This window comes from Penicillium atrosanguineum, assembly GCF_028827265.1.
Source record: "Penicillium atrosanguineum strain IBT 20685 chromosome Unknown utg000002l_segment0_segment0, whole genome shotgun sequence".
Lineage (NCBI taxonomy): Eukaryota > Fungi > Ascomycota > Eurotiomycetes > Eurotiales > Aspergillaceae > Penicillium > Penicillium atrosanguineum.
The window spans coordinates 2,224,456-2,245,128 of NW_026623134.1; the positions used below are offsets into that span (position 1 = coordinate 2,224,456).

At 50.8% G+C, this 20,673-nt stretch overlaps 8 protein-coding genes across 8 annotated transcripts; 3 read left to right on the forward strand and 5 right to left on the reverse strand.

Moving 5' to 3' along the window:
* Nucleotides 1-135: 135 nt before the first annotated feature.
* On the forward strand, nt 136-782 carry N7443_002613 (Alb1 domain-containing protein; the record flags this gene model as incomplete). Its single annotated transcript, XM_056882669.1, has 3 exons — nt 136-151; nt 202-491; nt 561-782. The coding sequence occupies 3 exons, from the start codon at nt 136-138 to the stop codon at nt 780-782; spliced, it is 528 nt and encodes a 175-aa protein (XP_056744510.1).
* Nucleotides 783-817: 35 nt separating this feature from the next.
* vp16 (tethering complex subunit VPS16) lies at nt 818-3,587 on the reverse strand (the record flags this gene model as incomplete). Its single annotated transcript, XM_056882670.1, has 6 exons — nt 818-1,066; nt 1,117-2,387; nt 2,438-3,026; nt 3,096-3,224; nt 3,280-3,386; nt 3,443-3,587. 6 exons carry the CDS (start codon nt 3,585-3,587, stop codon nt 818-820), a joined length of 2,490 nt encoding a protein of 829 aa, XP_056744511.1.
* A 190-nt stretch (nt 3,588-3,777) lies between these two features.
* Nucleotides 3,778-5,278, forward strand: N7443_002615 (uncharacterized protein; the record flags this gene model as incomplete). Its single annotated transcript, XM_056882671.1, has 8 exons — nt 3,778-3,993; nt 4,050-4,196; nt 4,248-4,397; nt 4,454-4,531; nt 4,635-4,790; nt 4,847-4,905; nt 4,950-5,000; nt 5,062-5,278. 8 exons carry the CDS (start codon nt 3,778-3,780, stop codon nt 5,276-5,278), a joined length of 1,074 nt encoding a protein of 357 aa, XP_056744512.1.
* Nucleotides 5,279-5,471: 193 nt separating this feature from the next.
* On the reverse strand, nt 5,472-6,384 carry N7443_002616 (bestrophin family protein; the record flags this gene model as incomplete). The annotated part of the gene is made up of 2 exons (XM_056882672.1): nt 5,472-5,844; nt 5,909-6,384. 2 exons carry the CDS (start codon nt 6,382-6,384, stop codon nt 5,472-5,474), a joined length of 849 nt encoding a protein of 282 aa, XP_056744513.1.
* A 1,596-nt stretch (nt 6,385-7,980) lies between these two features.
* N7443_002617 (putative proline permease) lies at nt 7,981-9,693 on the reverse strand (the record flags this gene model as incomplete). Its single annotated transcript, XM_056882673.1, has 2 exons — nt 7,981-9,286; nt 9,353-9,693. The coding sequence occupies 2 exons, from the start codon at nt 9,691-9,693 to the stop codon at nt 7,981-7,983; spliced, it is 1,647 nt and encodes a 548-aa protein (XP_056744514.1).
* Nucleotides 9,694-10,294: 601 nt separating this feature from the next.
* Nucleotides 10,295-12,744, reverse strand: N7443_002618 (glycoside hydrolase family 3 protein; the record flags this gene model as incomplete). Its single annotated transcript, XM_056882674.1, has 2 exons — nt 10,295-12,591; nt 12,648-12,744. The coding sequence occupies 2 exons, from the start codon at nt 12,742-12,744 to the stop codon at nt 10,295-10,297; spliced, it is 2,394 nt and encodes a 797-aa protein (XP_056744515.1).
* A 2,279-nt stretch (nt 12,745-15,023) lies between these two features.
* N7443_002619 (FHA domain protein) lies at nt 15,024-16,802 on the reverse strand (the record flags this gene model as incomplete). The annotated part of the gene is made up of 3 exons (XM_056882675.1): nt 15,024-15,608; nt 15,661-15,757; nt 15,808-16,802. The coding sequence occupies 3 exons, from the start codon at nt 16,800-16,802 to the stop codon at nt 15,024-15,026; spliced, it is 1,677 nt and encodes a 558-aa protein (XP_056744516.1).
* A 1,399-nt stretch (nt 16,803-18,201) lies between these two features.
* On the forward strand, nt 18,202-20,249 carry vac8 (protein anchor VAC8; the record flags this gene model as incomplete). The annotated part of the gene is made up of 6 exons (XM_056882676.1): nt 18,202-18,369; nt 18,461-18,581; nt 18,634-18,747; nt 18,798-19,043; nt 19,103-19,852; nt 19,918-20,249. The coding sequence occupies 6 exons, from the start codon at nt 18,202-18,204 to the stop codon at nt 20,247-20,249; spliced, it is 1,731 nt and encodes a 576-aa protein (XP_056744517.1).
* Nucleotides 20,250-20,673: the final 424 nt, after the last annotated feature.

The following is a 20,673-nucleotide window of genomic DNA, read 5'->3' on the forward strand; positions in this document are numbered from 1 at the left end:
GAGAAGGAGGCTTTGTATACAATCTTTCGCTTGGTCCGGGGCTGCGCTTTAGGTGCATCGCGCCCGCCGTAAAAAGTTTTATCGATAGCCATTGTCTCCACACAAAGTTTTACTCTCTTCAAAACAACTCTCATCATGGCGAAGAACAAGCGTAAGTCGCATGCTGCTTTATTCGAAGTATATTTACTGAAATTCCATCAGCCAGGACAGATAACTCCCGTGCGGCCCGCCGGGCTATGTCCCCTAGCTTGAATGTGGACAAGTCGTTGACCTCTTTGCCGCGAGCTGAATCTCCAGGCGCTCAACGCCCCTCCGTCTTGACCGATCGCAGAAATTCTGGTATCCAGAAGAAGCAGAAGCAGAAGAAGATGTCGAGGGCACAGCGTATGAGACATCAGAAGGGCATGGATAGAGCGGAGGCTGTCATGGACCAGATGGAAATTAAAAAGGAGAGAAGTTTTACCCGAGCGAAGGTAGTCAAGGATCGTAGGGTATGTGATTGCTATGGACTGCGTATTTACTCATGGATACATGCGCTAATCAACGCTATCCAACTCCAGGGTGAATGGGAGGACTTGAACAAGAAAGCGGGCATGTTTGCAGCTCTGCAACAAACCAATGCAGCTGATGACGATGACGACGATGACGATGACGACGACGAGATGTCCGAGAACACCAAGCAGCCCAAGTCCATACCGAATCCTTTCGCATCTGAAACTAGTGTGTCTGAGCCGGTCGCGGACGAGCATGCGCCGGTTGACGAAGAGGACGATATCACCTGAGGATATGGCGTTTAGATATGAGTGATGACTGGAATTTATTTTCTCGGCCTAAGCTGGTTGATCATGCGCTCGATTTCGGTGATTGCGGGTCCGGACGCTTTGTTCCGGAGGAGTTCGAGGGTGTTCACGTCTTTGGCCTTTTGCGCCTCTTCGCCCGCTTTGACGATCATTCCACATTTCACCCACATTTCAATTCGATCCGTGACGGGCAGATGCGTGCATTTTGGAATGAATATGGAAGCGAGCTTTGTGTTTCCGGCGCCCAGGACCTCGTTATAGAAAGCCTTTGGTGTATGTCAGCAATTGCGCACACATAAAAGATCAGATATCCTACCTCCCATCCGATTGGGGACTTCTTATTCTTGCCAAGTTCTTCCAATTCACCCCAGTCGCGTTTAGCAACCAAGGCTCTGAGCCTCAGCCACCAGTAGGTCTTCTCGGGCATTTTAAATTCAGCCTGCATCTTGTGCGCTCGTTTCCCATAGCCTGCTCGAACAAGTCTAAAAATCGTCTCGTTCAAACTGAGGCCAAGGAATTCGTTGTGGTCGGCAAGATCTTTGTCGAGTGACTCCTGAGCTTTCAGCAGCTGAGAAGCCTCGGAAACCAGCTTTTGGTGTAACATAACCGTTGGGTCTTTGGAGTCTGACAGCAGACGTGATGCAAGGTGGAGCTTCTCAGTCTTGCGTTGTGGATCCGTTGCCTGTAAAGCTTCCGACAGTAAGACATTTGATCCCTCGACAGGTCGATCGTCTTGGTAGTAGAGGTCTTTCAGGAGTTCGGTGTCTTGGCCTCGCGCATCTGTTTCAACTAAAGCGGATGCCATAGGACGAGTGTTGATCATGCGGAAGAAGCTAGCCAGAGGAAGCTTGCTCTTCATGTGGAGGAGCACGTAGTTCACAAGATCGTCGTCACCACTCTCAATTGCCTTGTCAAGGGCCATCTCATCTTCTTCCATGTTCAACAATAGTGGCACTTGCTTCCCTGCCCGTGGCTCATGGTTCAACAGTTGTGTAGCCAAATGCGATCGTCCCTCGTCATAAGCTGTTTGGGCAATGACTTCGAAGGAGATGCCTGGCTTTCCATCCAACCTTTGCACAATCAGTTTGCACACGGCTTCATCGTCTACTGTAGAAACGCGGACTTTCTGACTGGCCCAGTGGACATAGATTCGGTCTGCGGGAATCTGCAGATATTCGGAAACCCGGATCGCAAGAAGATACTCGTGACGGCTAATCAGACGTTCAATGAGGCCCTCGGGCGTCAAGCGCAAGTACTGTTCATACGAAATGGGCAAGCCGACTTGATAATCTCGGGCCGCTGTGAGGACTCGGAGCTTTTCAGTCATCTCCACAAAATCGTCGCTGTTGTAGAGCTCAAGGACTGATTTCCCAAAGGAAGCCGCTTTAAGGAGCCGCTTCTGCCAGTAGGAATCGAATTCATACCCAGCTGCTTTGATACAGGCGTCTACTGCCGAGGGGAGACTTGAGCGAATTCGCTGGATGTTCTCATCTGCCTTGGGTGATTTCTTCTCCAGTTGGTCCACGGAATCAAGGAGCACCGATGCAGGGGATGAAGAGCCCAATCGGAAGATTTCTTGCGTCACGTCTGAGCCCAATTAGTAGTTGTTCGATTAATCATTTTGATGTGCAAATTACCGTGGACCTTGTGCAAGAATTCACACGTATCATTCGTGATAAGACGGACACCATCCATCTCAGGAATGACATGCACTCGACCATCATAGTAATACTTCGATGCAGTACCGTTGGACCCAACAAGATGAATTTCATCCTCCCAGGCCAAAATGACCGCGTCGTCGCCACACCAGTCCACCGAGCTAGGCGCCACGCGGGACTTCGAGTCGTATTCACTGAGTTTACTCTGGAAGTCATTGCTGACAATCCATAACTTTCCCTCGCTGGTAAAAAGTGCAACAAGACGTCCGGTTGGCGACACGCTAACGTGCTTGAATGGACCGTCCTGCAGAATCTTATCCTCTGCTTCTGTAGTGTCGACCAGAAAGACTGTCTTGTCAACAGCGAGCAGAACCTCCACTGAGCGCGAAAGAGTGTGCGCAGGTGGAATCAAAGACCATGATGATACCTCGCCTTCTGGACAGGGTGCGAGCAGCCTCGGTCGTGGCTCATCATACTTAGACACCGCAATCAGCTGATTGTTGGACAGCAAAACCACAAGCCCAGAAGCCCAGAATTGGCAAGCTCTCACGCCATACTCTTCAGCGCCCTGCGCATTATTAGCTTTGAATACTTCCACCGCGAGAAATTTGGCGAGAAATTTGGGGTAGCAGCTTACATTCCCAAGAGAGAAGGATGTGAATTCACCGTCTAAGCCGAAATAGCGGCGGACGGTGCCGTCCTCAAAAACCACCAGGAGCTCTTCTTTGTCGGACCAGCCGAGCCCGCGAATAGTAGCTTGCTCCCCCTGTAACCCAATCAGCATTTGTTCAAGAAACCGAGAAAAAGCAATAGTTACTCACATTGATAGTGTTAATGTGCTTTCCTGAGCAGGAATAGATCTCAATGCTAGTCCGGGAGCTTTGCGAGTCTCGCAGCCTAAATGGCTTACTCTCATCACGATATAGAGCTGCAGATCGTTTCCATTTAGCTTCAACTTGTAACCAGGATCAAAAAGAGCCATACCGATAGCTCCTCCATACGGCGCGCCCGCGACAATGTAGTTCTCAAGCTCCACGTCTTCATCGAAGATGGCGTCATACACGGGGATTTTGCGGTAAAAGCTGTCGCCAACCTTTTCCCAGTTGGCAAGAGGGTTTAAAGGCGCCATTTCTAGGCAGTATTTGTCACGGACGATGGCTCTGGAGAGACCATCAACCCATACCCCGTGTTGCGGTTGGTGATGAGCGGCGGTGCAGCTCCGCGGCCTGCGACGGGGATAGGCACTAGTCCAAATTTGGTGTAATTAGTGCCCCGAGGATCAGGCATTCAGGCACCAACCATCCATCTGCATTGTCCGCATGTCCCCCTCCACCTATCATTACCCCAGTCCCCTCCCACTTGAAGGAGTCAATGATCTATGGAGTGCCGGGATGGATGATCCGAGCCTCGAGGACATCGTAAGACAGCTTTCTGACCTCGAAGTGGCTCTGTTCCTGTGTCTTGTTGCGCGTGAACACTGTTTGATTGAGACCACCGGAGATGGTATCCACGATCTTGCGAAAGAGCTAGCATTGGTATGTCAGCATCTTCTTAGTTTCTAATCGATTCTTTCGACTTACTTGATGACAAGGTCTGCTCACATACCTTTGACCTGTCCTACTCCATCCTGGATTGTTCTGAGACAACATCTATCGGGGACATTCAGCATGAGATCCTGACGGCAGACGCTCGGAAAAGTCAAGAGCGTCCATCTTATTTTCGGTTAAAGACTGCCTCGGTATGCACTTCTAGAAATGTCATTTTCATGATTTGGAGTTGATCAGAGCAGTCCAGCAATCTTTCATTAGGAATGACTCCTAGAGATCGCAGCAAGTCACCGATCCCAAGCCTGCTTCCCACTGACATCAATGTGGTCAACATCGTTATTGCCAAGGATTTCAACCTTGTTGACGATGATGTTCAAGTCCAGGTCTTGCAGGTCAGTCCGTCTCCATTACCGATATATCGTTTTCGGAAAGCTGATAGTCAATCTAGTTAATGCGAAGCAAGAATTTGGTGACTGAAATGGGCTTTTTGAATGCCCCCGAAGATTTCCTTTTCATCCCTCTCGTGGTAAGAGAGTCTGATCAGCTTCGTCCGCCACTGAAAATACATTTAGTATGCATCCTTGCCGTTTCAACCCCTCCCGAGAGCCTGTTCTGACTTTTCGATGCAGAACGAGCACCTATTGATTTCCCACTTCCATAACCCCTCAGATGGCTACGTATATCTTGAGGAGAATGATTGGCTATCAGACGGCCAATTATCCGCGTCTTCTGTCATTCACACGCCGAAGACCCATGAAAAGAAAAGGGCCAAAATCGACCACCTGGTACGCTTTAACTCTCCGAATTCAATATTATCTCACTTGCTGAACGTTTCTCGCAGGCAATAGACAAGATCCGAGAGGCGAGTGGCTCCGTCACAACTAGTGCGGAGGTGGCTAGGTATATCCAGGATATCGTTGTCTTCTTACGGCTGAGCCGCGCAGTTGCTGGGGGGTTTCTGCTAAAGCGAAGAATGATTTTGCTCGATTTGCCGAGTAAGTTGGAACCAGCTATTACCGATTCATGAAAGTCTCGAGGTATTGATTAAAGCTGCAGATATCTTGCGCCCCTCCATGGCATCGACTATCTCACGCCATCGATTGTAGCTTTGGCTGCGAGGAAAGTCTTTCGCCATCGCATCGTCGTTGCAAATCCCGAAGACGATCGAAGTCTACAGTACGGGAGTGGTCTAGGGGCTATCTCCTCCGTTCTAGTTGACGTTACGCCCGACTCGATATTGGATGGGGTTCTCGCATTAGAACCTCCATTATAAAGGCAGAAGCTTTTCAGAGGCTAGGGGACGCTCGATTAGGAATGAGTTTAGAATATCTTAATGAAGTCAATGGAAATGGTCTTTCGACAATTATCTCCAAGATTGAAAAGACACTCGCCTCTCAAGGTTCACATGACTGCCCTTGACTCTATACATACAGAAGACCAGGTAGGTCAAGCCGGCAAAACCAGCTTTAATTCATGGTTCGAGGTCTGGTCCTCAGCTTCAAGAATAGGTCGGGAGGCGTGTACTTCTTCTCTTGAGTATTGACGCACTTGTCTCCGTGCCCTTGTCCCTCGCGGAAGCTTTCCAATGACTTGCAATAGTTGCGCCACTCAGTTAAAACGACGTCAATCTCTGTCTTGGAATCGCCGACGAGAGCATCCATCTTGATATCGTTCCGGTCGTAGCCGAAGGGATCCTCAAGCTGGGAGCCAATACCTTCGATACCATACAGGGTAAAGATCACCAGACTGACGATGGGAATAGCCCACCAACCCATCTCATCGACCATGGCGAATGGAAGAACGCAGCCAAACAAGGCGAGAACTTGTTTCTGGTGGATCCTAGAGTTTTGCGTTAGCAAGGTATTCTTAAGGGCACGATCAGAGTTGAATTATCGAAACTCACAGGTGAGCCACTGGCATAGGCGTCAACTTAATAGTCTCCATCCTGCCATACGCGTCCAAAAGAGCATTCAACTGTGCCTGCATCTGACTGGCACCAGGCGCATTGAACCAACCGCGGTCCTCACCACGCTTGATGAACGAATCCACAAAGAAGGTCAACTGATAAGGCAAACCGAGGCCTTCATCTTCGTGTCCCTCCAGACCGGCCGGAAGTAGACCCGCATATTCGGGGTTATACCCGGCTGAGCCACGTTCACCCAAGCCCCAGTCGTTTCCGGCCATGCCACCCAGCTCCCAGGCGGCACCCCATTCAGCACGCAGGTGGTTCTTGATAGCATAGGGAATGGCGATCAGAATGCGAATGGTGCGGTCGATATCTTCACGTTCTGCTGCCGTAGCCGGGCCAAGAGTGGAGCTGTAGCTATTTGTGACGATTGTGCGTGTGAGGTTGCGCACACAAGTGTTCATTGAGCTCATGCCATTGCGTCCGTCCCAAAATCTGTTGTAGGAGGTCTGATTCCTGAAGACGAGGATCAAGCCTACCACGATGGACAGTGATGGGATCTGATTGGAGGTTGTTAGGTCGGCACTCCGGGGCGTTTGGGAAAAGACCTACGATGCTAGAAGGGATTCCGACGGTGTCAAATGCATAAGTGTCGAGGTACACGACAAAAGCAGTGAACACGGCATGAAGAAAGACAGGTAGCAATATCTCGACGTGAATTGCCCCCTTTATGAAGCGAAAGACTAATGGCCATCTACAATCTCTGTTAGACGCCTTCATTTTCATTCCAGCTATAGTAGAAGCTTACCTCCTTGGCTTTCGACGACTTGACAGTAGATGAGGGTGTGTGGTACGCCGCTGGTGGTGCGGGTTGAACGAAGCGGTGTTCTGGCGACTCAGAGTCGGAGTCGGCGGCTCGCTGAAGTTCAGCGGCATCGCGTAAGTTGGTGATAATGATCCCTCTGGGCTCGATGCCAGGAATGTTACTGCATACGGTGTAACGGTTGAGGTACCGGATGGTCAACGCTGAAAGATATGGAGCAACGACGACAGGTTTCTTCTAAGGTTGGTCCGTGTCATGGGTGGCGCCCGCTATGTACGCTATGATCACTCTTTCTGCACAGTGACATCGCCAAATTAACCTTTGTACAACTCTTTTCTACGGTTTAGCGCTAAGCGCCGGTAATCGAGTTGGATGATCACACCGCTTTTCGGTGACGCGTGATGCGAGCTGTTTATCATCGTCGCGACCAACATATTTGCGCCAAATCATGCCTCCAGGCCCCAGCACAGCAAATAGAAGCGTTCTCAAGGTTGCAGGCCAGCCATAGCTCTGTACGCGTCCCCAGCCATTGAACAAGGCCAACGTCTCCGCGTCGGAGCAGGAGATTCGCGCCCCAAATGGTCAACAGTAGCAGATGAACATCCGTCCAGCTCCCTCAACTCGTGCTCATCCAAACTCACTAGACGGACACATTTGCTCTTCGAGGCATACTCTCGTTTGATAGGTATCAGTTGATCGAACCGTTTCAAAAGAGGTGAAAGACTCACTTGCTGATAGATTTGCTGAAGGGCCGACTGGAACCCACGGAAGAAACCAGCAATGTCATTGACATTGAGCAGCCTGGTCAAACGTTGCGAAGCTGAAGACTAGGAACCCCACATGTATACACACACGCTGCGCTTTTCGAAGATATATCCCCCGCATACATTCATATTATTCTCTGAACCCTATCTTGGATATTGCTACATAACTAGTCTTATGTAAATTTGGTAAATTCCCCCTACACCTATCAAGTTGTAAAGTCTTGCATGAATGGTAATGGTTAAGTTCTTGGAAAGGGAAGATCTACAGCTAAGCCAAACGTAGACTTGGGTGTTTCTAGATCGGGCTCGAGAAACTATCTGAGTGAACGTAGAAGTCCGTATTCGGATAAGACGATACATAGCCATGTGGAGCATGTACAATATTATGAGATTGACTACATACTTTCCACTCGTAAAACCGAATGACTCTGAGATGCCAGATCCCTCATGCATATACAGCCAGAGGTAGATATAACATGTCATCACCACATTTTCTCCCAAACTCGGCGCCCCCAATTCATCTGCGCCAGTTCAGCCTTCCTCCGTTCCTCCCATCCGCCATCTTCCCATAATTTGCATTCCTCATCTACCTCGGCTTTACCAGAATATAAGTCTGCCTCGGCCGGGTTCACCAATTTCGTGCGATGATAAACCTTCCAGAACACGTACATGACTACCCAAAATGCCAGCCCGAAATACGAGGTCACGAACCCCTGCACACTGAATGGCTTGAAGACTGAGAATCCGTTGAAGATGGCCGTGACACTGCCAATACAGATAGCCCAAATAGCGGCATATGGCTGCCATGGGGAAGCCCAGGGGACGAACTGCTTCCGATCGATGCCTTGTGCTTTCAAGGCGCGGTACCAACCAATGAATACGCAGAGCATTCCCGTGTATGTGAGGACGAAGGCGATGGTGGTCAGGTCGACGAACCAGTAGAAGACCGTTACGGAAGAGGATCCCGCCACGAGGAAGGTGACGCAGGAAAGAAGCGAGACCGTCAGTACACAGTAGACGGGAATACCCGAAGCAGTGCATTTCAAGAGGAACTTAGGTGCTTGGCCGTCACGCGCGAGAGAATAAAGTGTTCGGCTGGAACTATAGAGATAGGCGTTTCCGCAGGACCAGCCAGACAGCAAAATAAGCAAGTTGATTAGATCCGGGAGACCTGAGATGCCCAGGTTCTCAATACCAATGACCCAAGGCGAGGCAGCAGATCCAGCTGCACCAGAGTCAATTGCTGACATGAGACGGGGATCGCGTGGGCTGCAGATGATACCGATGGCTAGCACGCCGACGACGTAGAATCCAACAATACGCCAGAATGTCGCTTTAACAACGCGTGGGATGGTGTATCTCGGATTCTGGATCTCGCCGGCTGCTAGGGCTGGAAGATCGGGTCCAGCAACAGAGAAGGCGGCATAGACCATGACGGAGAAGAATCCGAGGAATCTCCCCGTCACGCCGTCGGTATAGTACTCGAACATGACGCCGTGTGTCCAATTGCGGAAACCATAGGCGTCGTGCTTGGGGTTTCCTCCAACCATCGTGATGAATGTCAACAAGACAAGACCAATAAGCAGCAAGATCTTTGTTGATGCCATAATAAACTCGCTCTCTCCGTAGTATTTCACGGCGACGAAGTTGAGCAGAGAACAAACGATGAGAGCCATTGCCACCCAAACTGCCGGATTGACGCTCGTGTTCCAATATTGCATGACCGTTGCGACAGCTGCGTATTCCGTACATACTAGCATAACACACCCGTAGAAGTACACCCAGCCCCTATAGACGCGTGTGTTAGCGTCGCCTCGGTTCACAGAGAATGGCTATCGAAAGCGGAGAACCTACATAGCAAATCCAAACGCAGGATCAATGAATCGCGCAGCCAACTCGAAGATCGATCCTCGAACAGGGAGATAGGCCACCATCTCTCCAACACTCAAGTTGACAGGTAGAATGAACAAGCAACCCCAGAACATATACCCCAATAGTAATGACAACGGTCCTGCATCGCGCAGGTATGATCCGATACCGACAAAGAGACCTGTGCCGATAGAGCCGCCGATGGCCATCAATTGTACATGTCGTGAAGCTAGGCCACGCTTCGTCTCGCGATATGGTTCAACGGTGCCGGAACTGGCATCTTCGCTAGGGACGGGATGGTCTTTTGCAGACACTTTCTTCTCCATTGTGGTCGTGTGTAGTTTCCTGAGGGGGATCTCGGCAGTCGAGCGGGGAACATGGTCAATTATATGCGCTTTGACGTTGGGGTCAAGAGACGCGGAATACGGTGCGGAGTCATGATGTTGTTGATAGAGCCGGGTTCTAATCTCTCGGCAATGGTGGTGAGACAGGCTCGTTTTACTGTATCGGGAGTAAAGTTCGCGAAAGTATATCAAGCTGAGTACATAGTGATAACAATCAACTAGTGTCACGATATCTTATCGGGCAGAGAACTGAAAGGGGGAGGAGAAGGCGACGCTACGAAGGTTGCCAAGCGATAAGGATACCAGGGATTGGACAGCGATAAAGTCTACCCCAGATAGTTGCGCCAAGTTGTGCCAAGCTACATTATGCTTTTGGTCTCGAACAAGATACCGTGCCATCCCAAGGTTCATATCTTAAAGCCTTGGCTGCCCAGCATTCTCTTGTTCTCCGGCGTAATCATCTTAGGCTCCACTACTGCTTTCGATCAACAGATAGAACGGCTTTATTAATCCTTGACCAATATCGGAATTACATGTAGCTATCTATACATCTGGACTACTTTATACAAGCTCATGCTCATGCTCATGCCTTGGTCTCCACAGAGAAAGTTCCATGCAGCTTCAGATCCCTCGAGCTAGCTCCAACATAGACCTTGTACACACCAGGAGCAACGGCCCATTTCTGCGCAGCAACGTCCCAGTGAGAAATGTCACGACGACGCAACTCAAACTTCACCTGTTCTTGCTGGCCAGACTTGATGTCAATAGCCTCAAAGCCACGTAGTTGACGCAATGGTTGCTTTGCCGCCTTGGGGTACCCGATGTAAAGCTGGGGAACCTCCGCGCCATCGACAGAACCGGTGTTGCGAACAGTAGCGCTTACATTGGCAACAACATCCCAAAGGTCTTTGTAGCCACCCACGGAGAGCTTGCCTGTTGGGTAAGTGGAAAGTGGGGACGGTGACTTAATTTGCAAGCCAGAGTAGGTGAAGTTGGTGTAAGAAAGACCATAGCCGAACTCAAAGCGAGGCGTAACCTTAGCCGCGTCGAAGTATCGGTAGTCTATGAAGTTGCCCTCGGTGAAGTTGCAGTTGTGGGTGTAGCAGATGCCGACGTTGTAGTCGGACTCATTCTTGGCGATTGTGTAGATCAAGCGGCCGCTGGGGTTGACGTCGCCATAGAGCACGTCGACAATCGAATTACCGGATTCCTGGCCCAAGAGACTGCCGTACAAGACTGCAGTGACGTTCTCGTTTTCAATCCACTGGTCAACGAGGCGAACACCGGCAGTATTAATCACTACCATGGTGTTGGCACAGTTGCTTGCAACTTCAGTGACCAGGGCATCCTGGTCAGTGTTGTACAGTTCGGTACGGTCGGCGCCTTCACCAGCAAGGGCATTGATGAACACAAGGCAGACGTCCATGTTCTCAGCATAATTACTGACAGAAGGTGTGACAGAAGTGGCCGAGGATCCTTTCATCACAAGCGAAGAGCCGCTCGAAGTAGAGTAGGTGTCGTTGGCAACCCAGCGGAGCATAGTACCATCCTGACTGGCTTTCATGGTCAAGGCCATCTCAGGTGTGATGAGGTACGGCAAGGAAGACTGACCAGATCCAGAATCAGTGGCAAGATGGCCGGCATACGTGGGACCAGAGCCCTGAACGCTGAACTCCATGTTGGGGCCGGCAATGACAGCACGAGCGTGAGAGCCGAAGATTGCCATCTTGTGAGGCTTGTTCAGAGGAAGCGCATTGTCGACATTCTTGAGGAGAACCATAGACTTGGAGCCGTTCTCCCGGATGAGCTTCGAGTGATTGCCACGAACATCCACATAATCACTGTCGCTGGCAGTAGACGGCTGAGAACCATTGTTAAGGTTGACATTGTAGTATGCTATCAAGTTACGGATTGCCATATCATTCAAGCGTGCCTCTGTCAGGTTGTTCTTCTTAAGATAGCCCTCAATGGTTGAAGTGCTCCAGAGGCTGGAAGAGCCATAATCAAGGCCGTTGGTCGCGGAGGCAAGAGCATCCTGCTGGCCATTGGTGTCAGGCCAAACCATGCCAGGGAAACCAAGCTCTGTCTTCAGGAGATCAAGGAGAAGAGAAGAAGATTCACATGAAAGAGTGTTGTTGACCTTGGTCATGGCACACATCACGCCACCAATACCAGAGTGGACTGCATCGTAGAAAGACCAGAGATAGGTCTCGTGCAGGGTCTTGTCATCTGCGTTGGAGGAGTAAGGAGCACCAGAAGAAGAGGAAGACGAGGAAGAACCGCTTCCACCTATTCCACCTGGAGCAGATCCGGAAGAGGAAGGCATAGCTGCTGCAGAGCTCATCGTGAAATTGGCACTGGAGCTTGGGGCGCCGCCTCCCATACCACCTCCTCCACTTCCGCTCGAAGTCCGGTTTGTTTCCTGCTCGTTCAAGATAAAGTGCTTAGCACCACCAATGATTCCGACATCCTTGTAACCCTTCGCACTGATTCCAGTTGCAATGCCGTTCAGGTATGGATCAGACCCAAAAGTCTCGACCAATCTTCCACCCCACGCAGTGCGGCCCAAGGGCTGAGAAGTCGGTCCAGCAATGACTTGGATACCCTTGAGATAGAACTCGGTCGCAATGGCTCTCGCTTGAGCATACATAGCCTTCTTGTCCCAGGTCATGGCCAACGCAGAAGACTGACTGAACGCAGAGACATAGTAATAGTCCTGGAGACCCATACTTCCATCCATAAATTCAAGAGCAGTGAAGGACTCGCCATCGGTAATATTCACACTGCTTCCAGTGACCAGCTTGATCTTTTCGGTGGTGTTAAGTTTGGAAACGAAACGGGAAGCCTTTTCGTAGGCAGATTGCCAGTCGCCGAGGGAGACTATGAGGGTTAGGTACAACCCAAAATCAATTGACGAGAAAGATGTGAAGACCTACGCTCATCATTAGAGAGCAAGCCCTGAGTGGAAGAGCTGGACAAGCCGGCCACAGGGCCTAGCAGTGCCAAAAAGAGTGACAATGAATGGACTTTCATCTTCCACAGATGAATTCCAAAAGTATACTAGTAAAATGATTGACAGTTGAAAATGAAATGGAACGTTTCATGGAGAGGAGAATCTTCTCTATTTACATTTACATTATTTCCAAGGTTGGTATCGCGATCTGCAGGCTCTATTCACAAACAGAGAACACTCCCGATTTTGGCAACGCGCATTCGGGACCTACGCAAGCTGAGAGTGAAGAAAACAAGCGTCTGGCCCGCATACAAAAACCAAGCTCATGTTTGACGATGGGGCTATTACGCGGCACCTGGAATAAGGTGAGGAATGACGCGGGAGACGTAAGTGCCGAGCTTGGAAGAGGGTCCGAAGAGGGTCCGAAGAGGGTCATCCCCACACCAGTCGGAAAACCCGAGATTTAGGGTCTATTGAGAGTGGCCCTTGCCCTATGCCGTGACGCGCGTGTTTCGGCGACCCGATGTCCCCGAGTGAGCTTTGTGTTCCAATCTTTACTTGGATGGGGAATTTGAAACCGGAGTCCATCTGAAATGCACCAAATAAAGTGTTCCAGTCTCATCGTCGGCCTTCGTCAAACAGCTACAGGGCCGGCCGTTCCAGGTATGGGGGCATATTGAGTGCTGATGGGGCCCTTGAGTGGAGCGGAGCACATTGATAACGCCGGAATTTTCAACCTCGGTATTATTTTACAATAGTCTGTCATGATTAACATCAGGTTCACAATTCATCAAAATTGAAGGAGTTTAGTTATCGAACGCGTTATAACTGAGGACAGGGCTATCATGTCGACCGATATAGCCGAAACAGGGAGATATTGCAAAGCATTGCTAAGAGGTAGATAGTACAGATACTGTACTTTTTATCTTCTTTAGGACACGGGATGTCGATTGCCCAGGTGATCCAAGATTGTGAGCCCTAGTTGGAAGTGAGCATAACTTTGCTTCAAGATTTGGTCGTTCACACACAGCCAACCGCAGGTTTTAGATCAAGTGTCCCAGAAGATTTTCTCTTTGCGATTCACCAGAGAAAACCGTTGAAGTAGTCACCATTGGCTGTGAAGAGGAAACACTAGCCTCAGCCAGGCGTGCATCATGTTGTTGATCGAGGAGTTGTGTGCCTGTCCATCGGAGGGGTTTAATCCGCAAGCCCAGCCTATCTGACCTTGCGAAAGGAGGACAAGGAGGACAAGTAAAATAAAATAAAATAAAACCAGTGCCGTGGCAGGATTTGATGTCCAGGTGAAAGGGAAGATTCTTCGGACTGGAAAAGTAAACAGGAGATTGTGAATTGACGATGTGGGCGTGTGGGCAACTTTGGGTCAGTTTCGATTTGAGCGCCTAGATATAAGCATTGGGAAACATTACCGTAACCCATTTCGTAATGAAGTCCATTCCTATTTCAGAGTGGAATGATGGGCTGACATGAGAGACTGCTGTTTTTTATTTTGAGATAAGGAGGCAGTCCGCAGGAAGGATGTGGAGGGTGAAGTTGGTTGTTACTACAGGAGAGGGTTTGGGTAGGCAGATTTGATTACCGCTGGGGCAGTTATGGCTAAGATCTCGGTTATTGCTTTTGAGTGTTATCTGCGTTGAATTGATGGTTAGTGTTGGATGAAAGATTTGGTGAAGATTTTGATCCAGCCATTGAAAGATATCGGCTCACCTTTCAAGTCGGGTTCATGGTAAGGGGCCCTTGCACAGTTTGCAGATCGTTCGAGTCTAATCTGACTATTATCGGCGTGGAGATAGATCCGAGATCTATCTTCCTTGGCGCTCACTCCAAATTTAAGTGGTAGGTATTTCCAGATATGCTCTACTTAGGATACGCAGCGAGAATTAAAAATGTATCAATTATTCTGAGTCGCAGGTGGAAGAAATGGCAGGGTCAAGAAGCCAATCCGGTATGAACAAATGGTTGAATAGACAGAGTAAGCCACCGCAAAAAAAGGTTCCTAGTTTGCCGTAGATATAGATATCACCAAAAGTCCTGGATCAAGAGCCTGGGGTGGTAAATGGGTATATCAAACGATGGGGTAGTTGAGTGCCACCAAGGAAACGCCGGTTTTGCCAATCAAATTGCAGACATAGAAACGCTGTAGAGAAATGCAGATGGGAGGTCAGACGAGCTTCAATCATGCGTGGATAGATTGCAGCTGGGAATGGAAATGAGTAATTGTGAAGATGTTAGATGCAAAATGTGGTGATGGCTCATCAGAGTCATGATGTCAAATCACGCGATGTTTCAATATATGGTCTCAATGTCATCTTTGAGCGTATGAGTTCTCCAAGGTTATCGATCAAGGCATTCCCGCTCGGCCATCAAAGGCTAGAGGGCCCGAGTCGTTTCGTGGAGTAAGTGGGTTTTCGTCTGACCCAGGCGTGTCGGCACGGAGTTGAGCATGCCGAGTCGGGACATTGAGAGGTTCAGTGGGTTGCCAACCTGGAAGATTGACGGTGGCACTGCGAGCAAGGTCATCATTGCTCCCATTGAGAGCGGCAGAATCGGAGCTCTCTGTGTCCGCCTCGCGGGCCTGTTCATCCTGCAGGTGCAGATTCTCGACATCGGTGGCCAGGTCCGGCTCTTCGGGATGAGCTTCTAATTGATTCGAGGTTTCGTGGCCTTCGCTCTCGGGCGGAGCATTTGCTGGCGATTGTGCCTCGGACCGCAGCGCGGCTTGATTGCCCTCCTCCGCGCCAACCGATTCTTGAGACTTCTCCCCTTCCTGGTCATTCGAGTCGTCGACTTCGGCACTCAAATCGGTGAATGCCCGACAGTTGGGACACTGGAACATGGGGTAATCGGGTGAGTGTAGCAAGCGACTGATACATTTGTAATGCCAGACATGGGCACAAGCCGCCATAAAAAGGCACTGGTAGGGCCGCTGGGTTACAGTTAGCGAGGCGGTACGTTAGAAACGGAAGGGGACGACAAACCAAGACGGAACCAAGACAGATGGAACATTCGCGGCAGCCAGAATAATCGGCGGTTTCTCCCTTGCCTAGGTTCTTGATCAAGCTTTCGGTGTTTTTACTATGATGACGTTAGGCTGGGCATAAGAGATGAAGAGTGAGGCTGCATACTTAAACTCGTTGGGCTGTTGCTGCCAGGCCCGATTGCATTCAATACGAATTCGCACGCATCGGAAGATCATTTCCTCTCCTCCTCTGAAATCGATACCCAGTTGCACTATATCACCATCCTTTATGGAATACAGGCGGGAGACCATGTTCGGTTGACTCAGGCGCATATGATTCAGGAAAGTGCCCGACGAACTGCCTACATCCTTTATGTGCCATTGACCATTGACGTACATGAACTCGCAGTGTTTTCGACTCACGACCTTCGATTTGAAGCCGACCGGAGAATCCGAGGGTTCAGATGGATTGGGGTTGGGAATTCCATCGCGCTCGGAGTAGCGACCGACTCGAATGACGCAGCTTTCGGAGGGAAGTGTGCGCGAGATGGGAATGAAGGGCAGCGACGGTCGTGAACTCTGGTAGGAATCCTGATAGGGGAAAAACCTGATAGTCGCCTTCTGTGGTAATTTTGAGGGGGACTGGATCTCGGCCGAGATGGTCCCAGTCAGCTCCAGGGTATCGTTTGTTGCAGTGGTCGGTTCTGGTAACGATGTGGGCGCCTCTGGAGTGGCGGTTCGAGCCAAATTGCGCGGCGGGCGGCCCTGCACAGCGGAAGCACTCCTCAGCCGGGCCATGACATGAGTTGTCTGGCTGGGCTCGTTGGGGGGAGTTGATCGCGAGGATTCGGTAGAGGAATTCTGGCTGTCAACGAGAGCGTGGGAGCTCGAGGTGGGCGCAGAGGTGTAGCGAGACAAGACCGGTTGATCACCTTCGGGGCATAAAGGAGTGGAGCTCTCCACCTGCGTCGATGGAGACTCTGCGCCCGACGGGGTAGATAGCCAGGGCACCCGACTGCTCAAACTGGGACGCGCACGTTGGCTTGGTGAGGAGTGGGAGAGATTCTGCGTGTAGGCTCGTAGCTGACTGAAGCGACGAAGACGGCCGGGGCGAGGAGGGTCGGCAATAGAAGCGGAGGCGGTGGCAGTTGAGGTCGACATTGGGGGCTTCTTGGTGCAGTCTGCACGCGACTGACCATGAGACGAGCCTGCACCAAGTACGAATGTACGAGTGTACCAGTGCACCAGCGCACCAGTGTACCCGTGCTGGGAATCTCGGGGTTCAGGAGATCGCGGTGGAGTAGGACTCTAGAATCGATCCGGGAGGGGGGTCTAGGATCTGACGATGTGCAATCGGCAACTGGGCTGGGAGATGGAGGGCTTTCACCAAGACATGATGTAAAGATTCGAGAAAGAAGTACGGGGAGCAAGACGAGACACGGGGAATCCAAGATATGATGCGACCGAGTTTTAATGGAACCAGACAACGCGATCAGACCAGACCAGACTCCGACACCGACACCGACATCGACACAGACAACCAGACAATCCGACCCAGACCCAGCCTTTTTCTTTCCTAAAATCTATGGGCCGATCGCGGGCTCACGACCAACGGGAAACCCTCAGACCACTCGCTAGTCGAGGAACTAAACGAGTCCGCGATAGTGGCAAGCCTGAGAAACTTGGGTCTCTGACGGGATCCTTGTTATTGCCTTTTGCGGGGAAATTGCCTTAGCCTCCACTTCGTGCACTTTGGTCAGGTTAGCCGACCACTCCATGTGATGTTCTTGTATGCAGTTCTTCACGCCGATCAGCCATCAGCCGGATCATTTCTGATCAGCTGCACTGGTTCCAATGTGCTCATCACAAGGCGGGCACGGACCCGACCTGGGAATGTGAAGGTGAATGTGAAGGTCAAGGTCAAGGTGAAGCCCTGACTGGGGAAATTGCACATATCTGCGCGCTATCTCCTGCCATCGGTACGGGGTAGATGGTCAAGGAAGAAAGCAAATTAAATGTGATCGGATTGGTAGCTTTCGGGATGATGTGATGCAGCTTCAGCCTCGATCTTTTAGTGAGGTGGCTAAACCACATGTCTAGGCTCTGGGTTTTTAGTTTCTGAAAGGTATTTGATGATTTAATAATTGCATAATTTGACCGGTTGACCTTTTTTTGGTCTTTTTCTGGGTTTTTAATATCACTAGTCCATCGGTAATCAGGGAGTGGATGCCAGAGGGGGAAATTGGAATTGGAGACTGGAGACTGGAGACTGGAGACTGGAGTCTCTGACTACGGACTTTGACTAGCTCCTGTCACCTCGCTCTTCCATCTCTTCCCCTCAGCTTCCCAATTCCCTTATCGCCATCTCTCACCGTTAACCCTGTCAACTTTCTTATCACGCGCCACTTGCTCTGTGTTCCCATCCTAGAAGCTTGAGCACGGGTATATGCAACGCTCTCCAGCCTCCTGCCATTCACCTCGACATTGTCCCTCCCCCCACCCCCTCCATCGCGCTTCGAACTTCACCGGTAGTGCCCTGATGCCGGCCTATTGAGGAGGCATGAGTGGAATCTTCACCACCTGTCGGTCGTGCCTGTCGGCCGTCGACCAATGGTGTCATATCTCCGCCTGCTTGGGCGCCGGCCGCTCTCGAGATGGCATCTACGAAGCCACCCTCGCCGATAGTGAACGGGAAGCCGTCTCGGACCTGCTCAGCTATCTGGAAAATGTACGTCTCGTCTCGCCTTGGATCATTCAACTGTTGCCCCGGCCGGGCTGTCCGGTGTCATGACGCCACTCGTCGCTAACCCCCTGTCCAGCGCAACGAAACCGACTTCTTCGACGGAGAACCGCTGCGAGCTCTGAGTACCCTCGTTTATTCCGATAACGTCGACCTACAACGCAGTGCGAGCTTGACATTCGCCGAGATCACGGAAAGAGGTGCGTGCGACTTTTGATCGCAGTGATGCAATCCCTGACGTCTTATCTGCAGATGTGCGCGAAGTCGACAAAAACACCCTCGCACCCATTCTATTTCTTCTCCAGAGCTCCGATATCGAGGTTCAAAGAGCTGCCAGCGCCGCGCTTGGTAACTTAGCTGTAAATGGTATACACCCCGGAGCTCCATAGCCCGCCCTCATCGCTGACCCGATATAGCTGAAAACAAGGTCTTGATCGTCGCCCTCGGAGGGCTGGCCCCTCTAATCCGCCAAATGATGTCGCCCAATGTGGAGGTGCAATGTAACGCGGTCGGTTGTATAACGAACCTGGCAACCCACGAGGAGAACAAGGCCAAGATTGCTCGCTCGGGGGCGCTCGGTCCTTTGATCCGCCTGGCTAAATCGAAGGATATGCGCGTGCAGCGTAATGCGACCGGCGCACTGCTCAATATGACACATTCTGGTGAGTACCTTTTCGCCCCGAGACGGTGGTGGGGGGGTTAGAACTAACTCGACGACCAGACGACAACCGACAGCAACTCGTCAATGCCGGTGCCATTCCCGTCCTCGTCCAACTTCTCTCGTCGCCTGATGTCGACGTTCAATACTACTGCACAACCGCTCTGAGCAACATCGCCGTCGACTCGACCAATCGAAAACGTCTCGCTCAAACGGAGGGCCGTTTGGTCCAGTCCTTGGTCCATCTCATGGACTCATCCACCCCCAAGGTCCAGTGTCAAGCGGCACTCGCTCTGCGCAACCTCGCCTCCGATGAGAAATACCAGCTGGAGATTGTTCGGGCAAAGGGACTTTCTCCATTGTTGCGACTGCTCCAGTCCTCCTATCTTCCTCTTATACTCTCCGCCGTTGCCTGTATCCGCAATATCTCCATTCACCCGCTAAATGAATCCCCGATCATCGAAGCCGGCTTCCTCAAGCCTCTGGTGGATCTCCTTGGATCAACTGACAACGAGGAGATTCAATGCCATGCCATCTCAACTCTCCGCAACCTCGCGGCTAGCTCTGATCGCAATAAAGAACTCGTTCTACAGGCTGGGGCAGTTCAGAAGTGCAAGGACCTCGTTCTGCGAGTCCCACTGACCGTTCAATCCGAAATGACCGCTGCCATCGCTGTGCTGGCTCTCAGTGATGATCTCAAGTCTCACCTTCTTAACCTCGGCGTCTTCGACGTCTTGATACCGCTGACCAATTCGGAGAGTATTGAGGTCCAAGGGAACAGTGCGGCTGCCTTGGGCAACCTGTCTTCCAAGGGTACGTCCTAATACACCATCTCTAAGTACATTCACACAATGAATTAACCGCTAACACTAATGTAGTGGGAGACTACTCAATCTTTGTACGTGACTGGGCCGACCCGAATGGCGGAATTCATGGCTATCTCCAGCGATTCCTCGCCAGTGGAGACCCGACCTTCCAGCACATTGCCATCTGGACTCTTCTTCAACTGCTCGAGTCCGAAGACAAGAAGCTCATCGGATATATCTCCAAGTCCGATGATATTGTACAAATGGTGAAATCAATCTCTGATAAGAACATCGAGTCGGATGAGGAGGATGCAGACGATGGTGAGAGTGAGGTCATCGCTCTCGCGCGGCGATGCCTGGAGCTTCTGGGAGCCGGTCCTAAGCAGACCCTGATCGAAGCATAAAGGCTCCTATCACCTCTTCTTCCTCTTCTTTTTTTTGTCTTCTTGTGCGTGCTCGACAACCCACTTTTTCGGTCCTTTTGTACTTTCGTACTCCGGTTGGCCATTCTACTCTTGTTTATCCATCTCTTTCTTCCCTTGGGTGTTTTTGTATGGGCATTGAATCCACCGAATTCGGTCTTTTGTCAGCGGGCATACGTACCGGATAATGTCTGGCAACTCTTGGCTTCCCTTTCCGTTTTATTGCTCACCCCTCGCCGCTTTTTGATTATTGAGTAGAATTGAGCACGCCCTTGGGCGACCTGAGTTGCTCAGTAAGAGTTATATAATTTAAGCAGACTCGCTCACTGAGCGCGTCTTAAGTACCCTGATTCACTCACTCGGTTCACTCGCTAAGCCTGACCTAGGTGCCCTGATTCGCTTACTA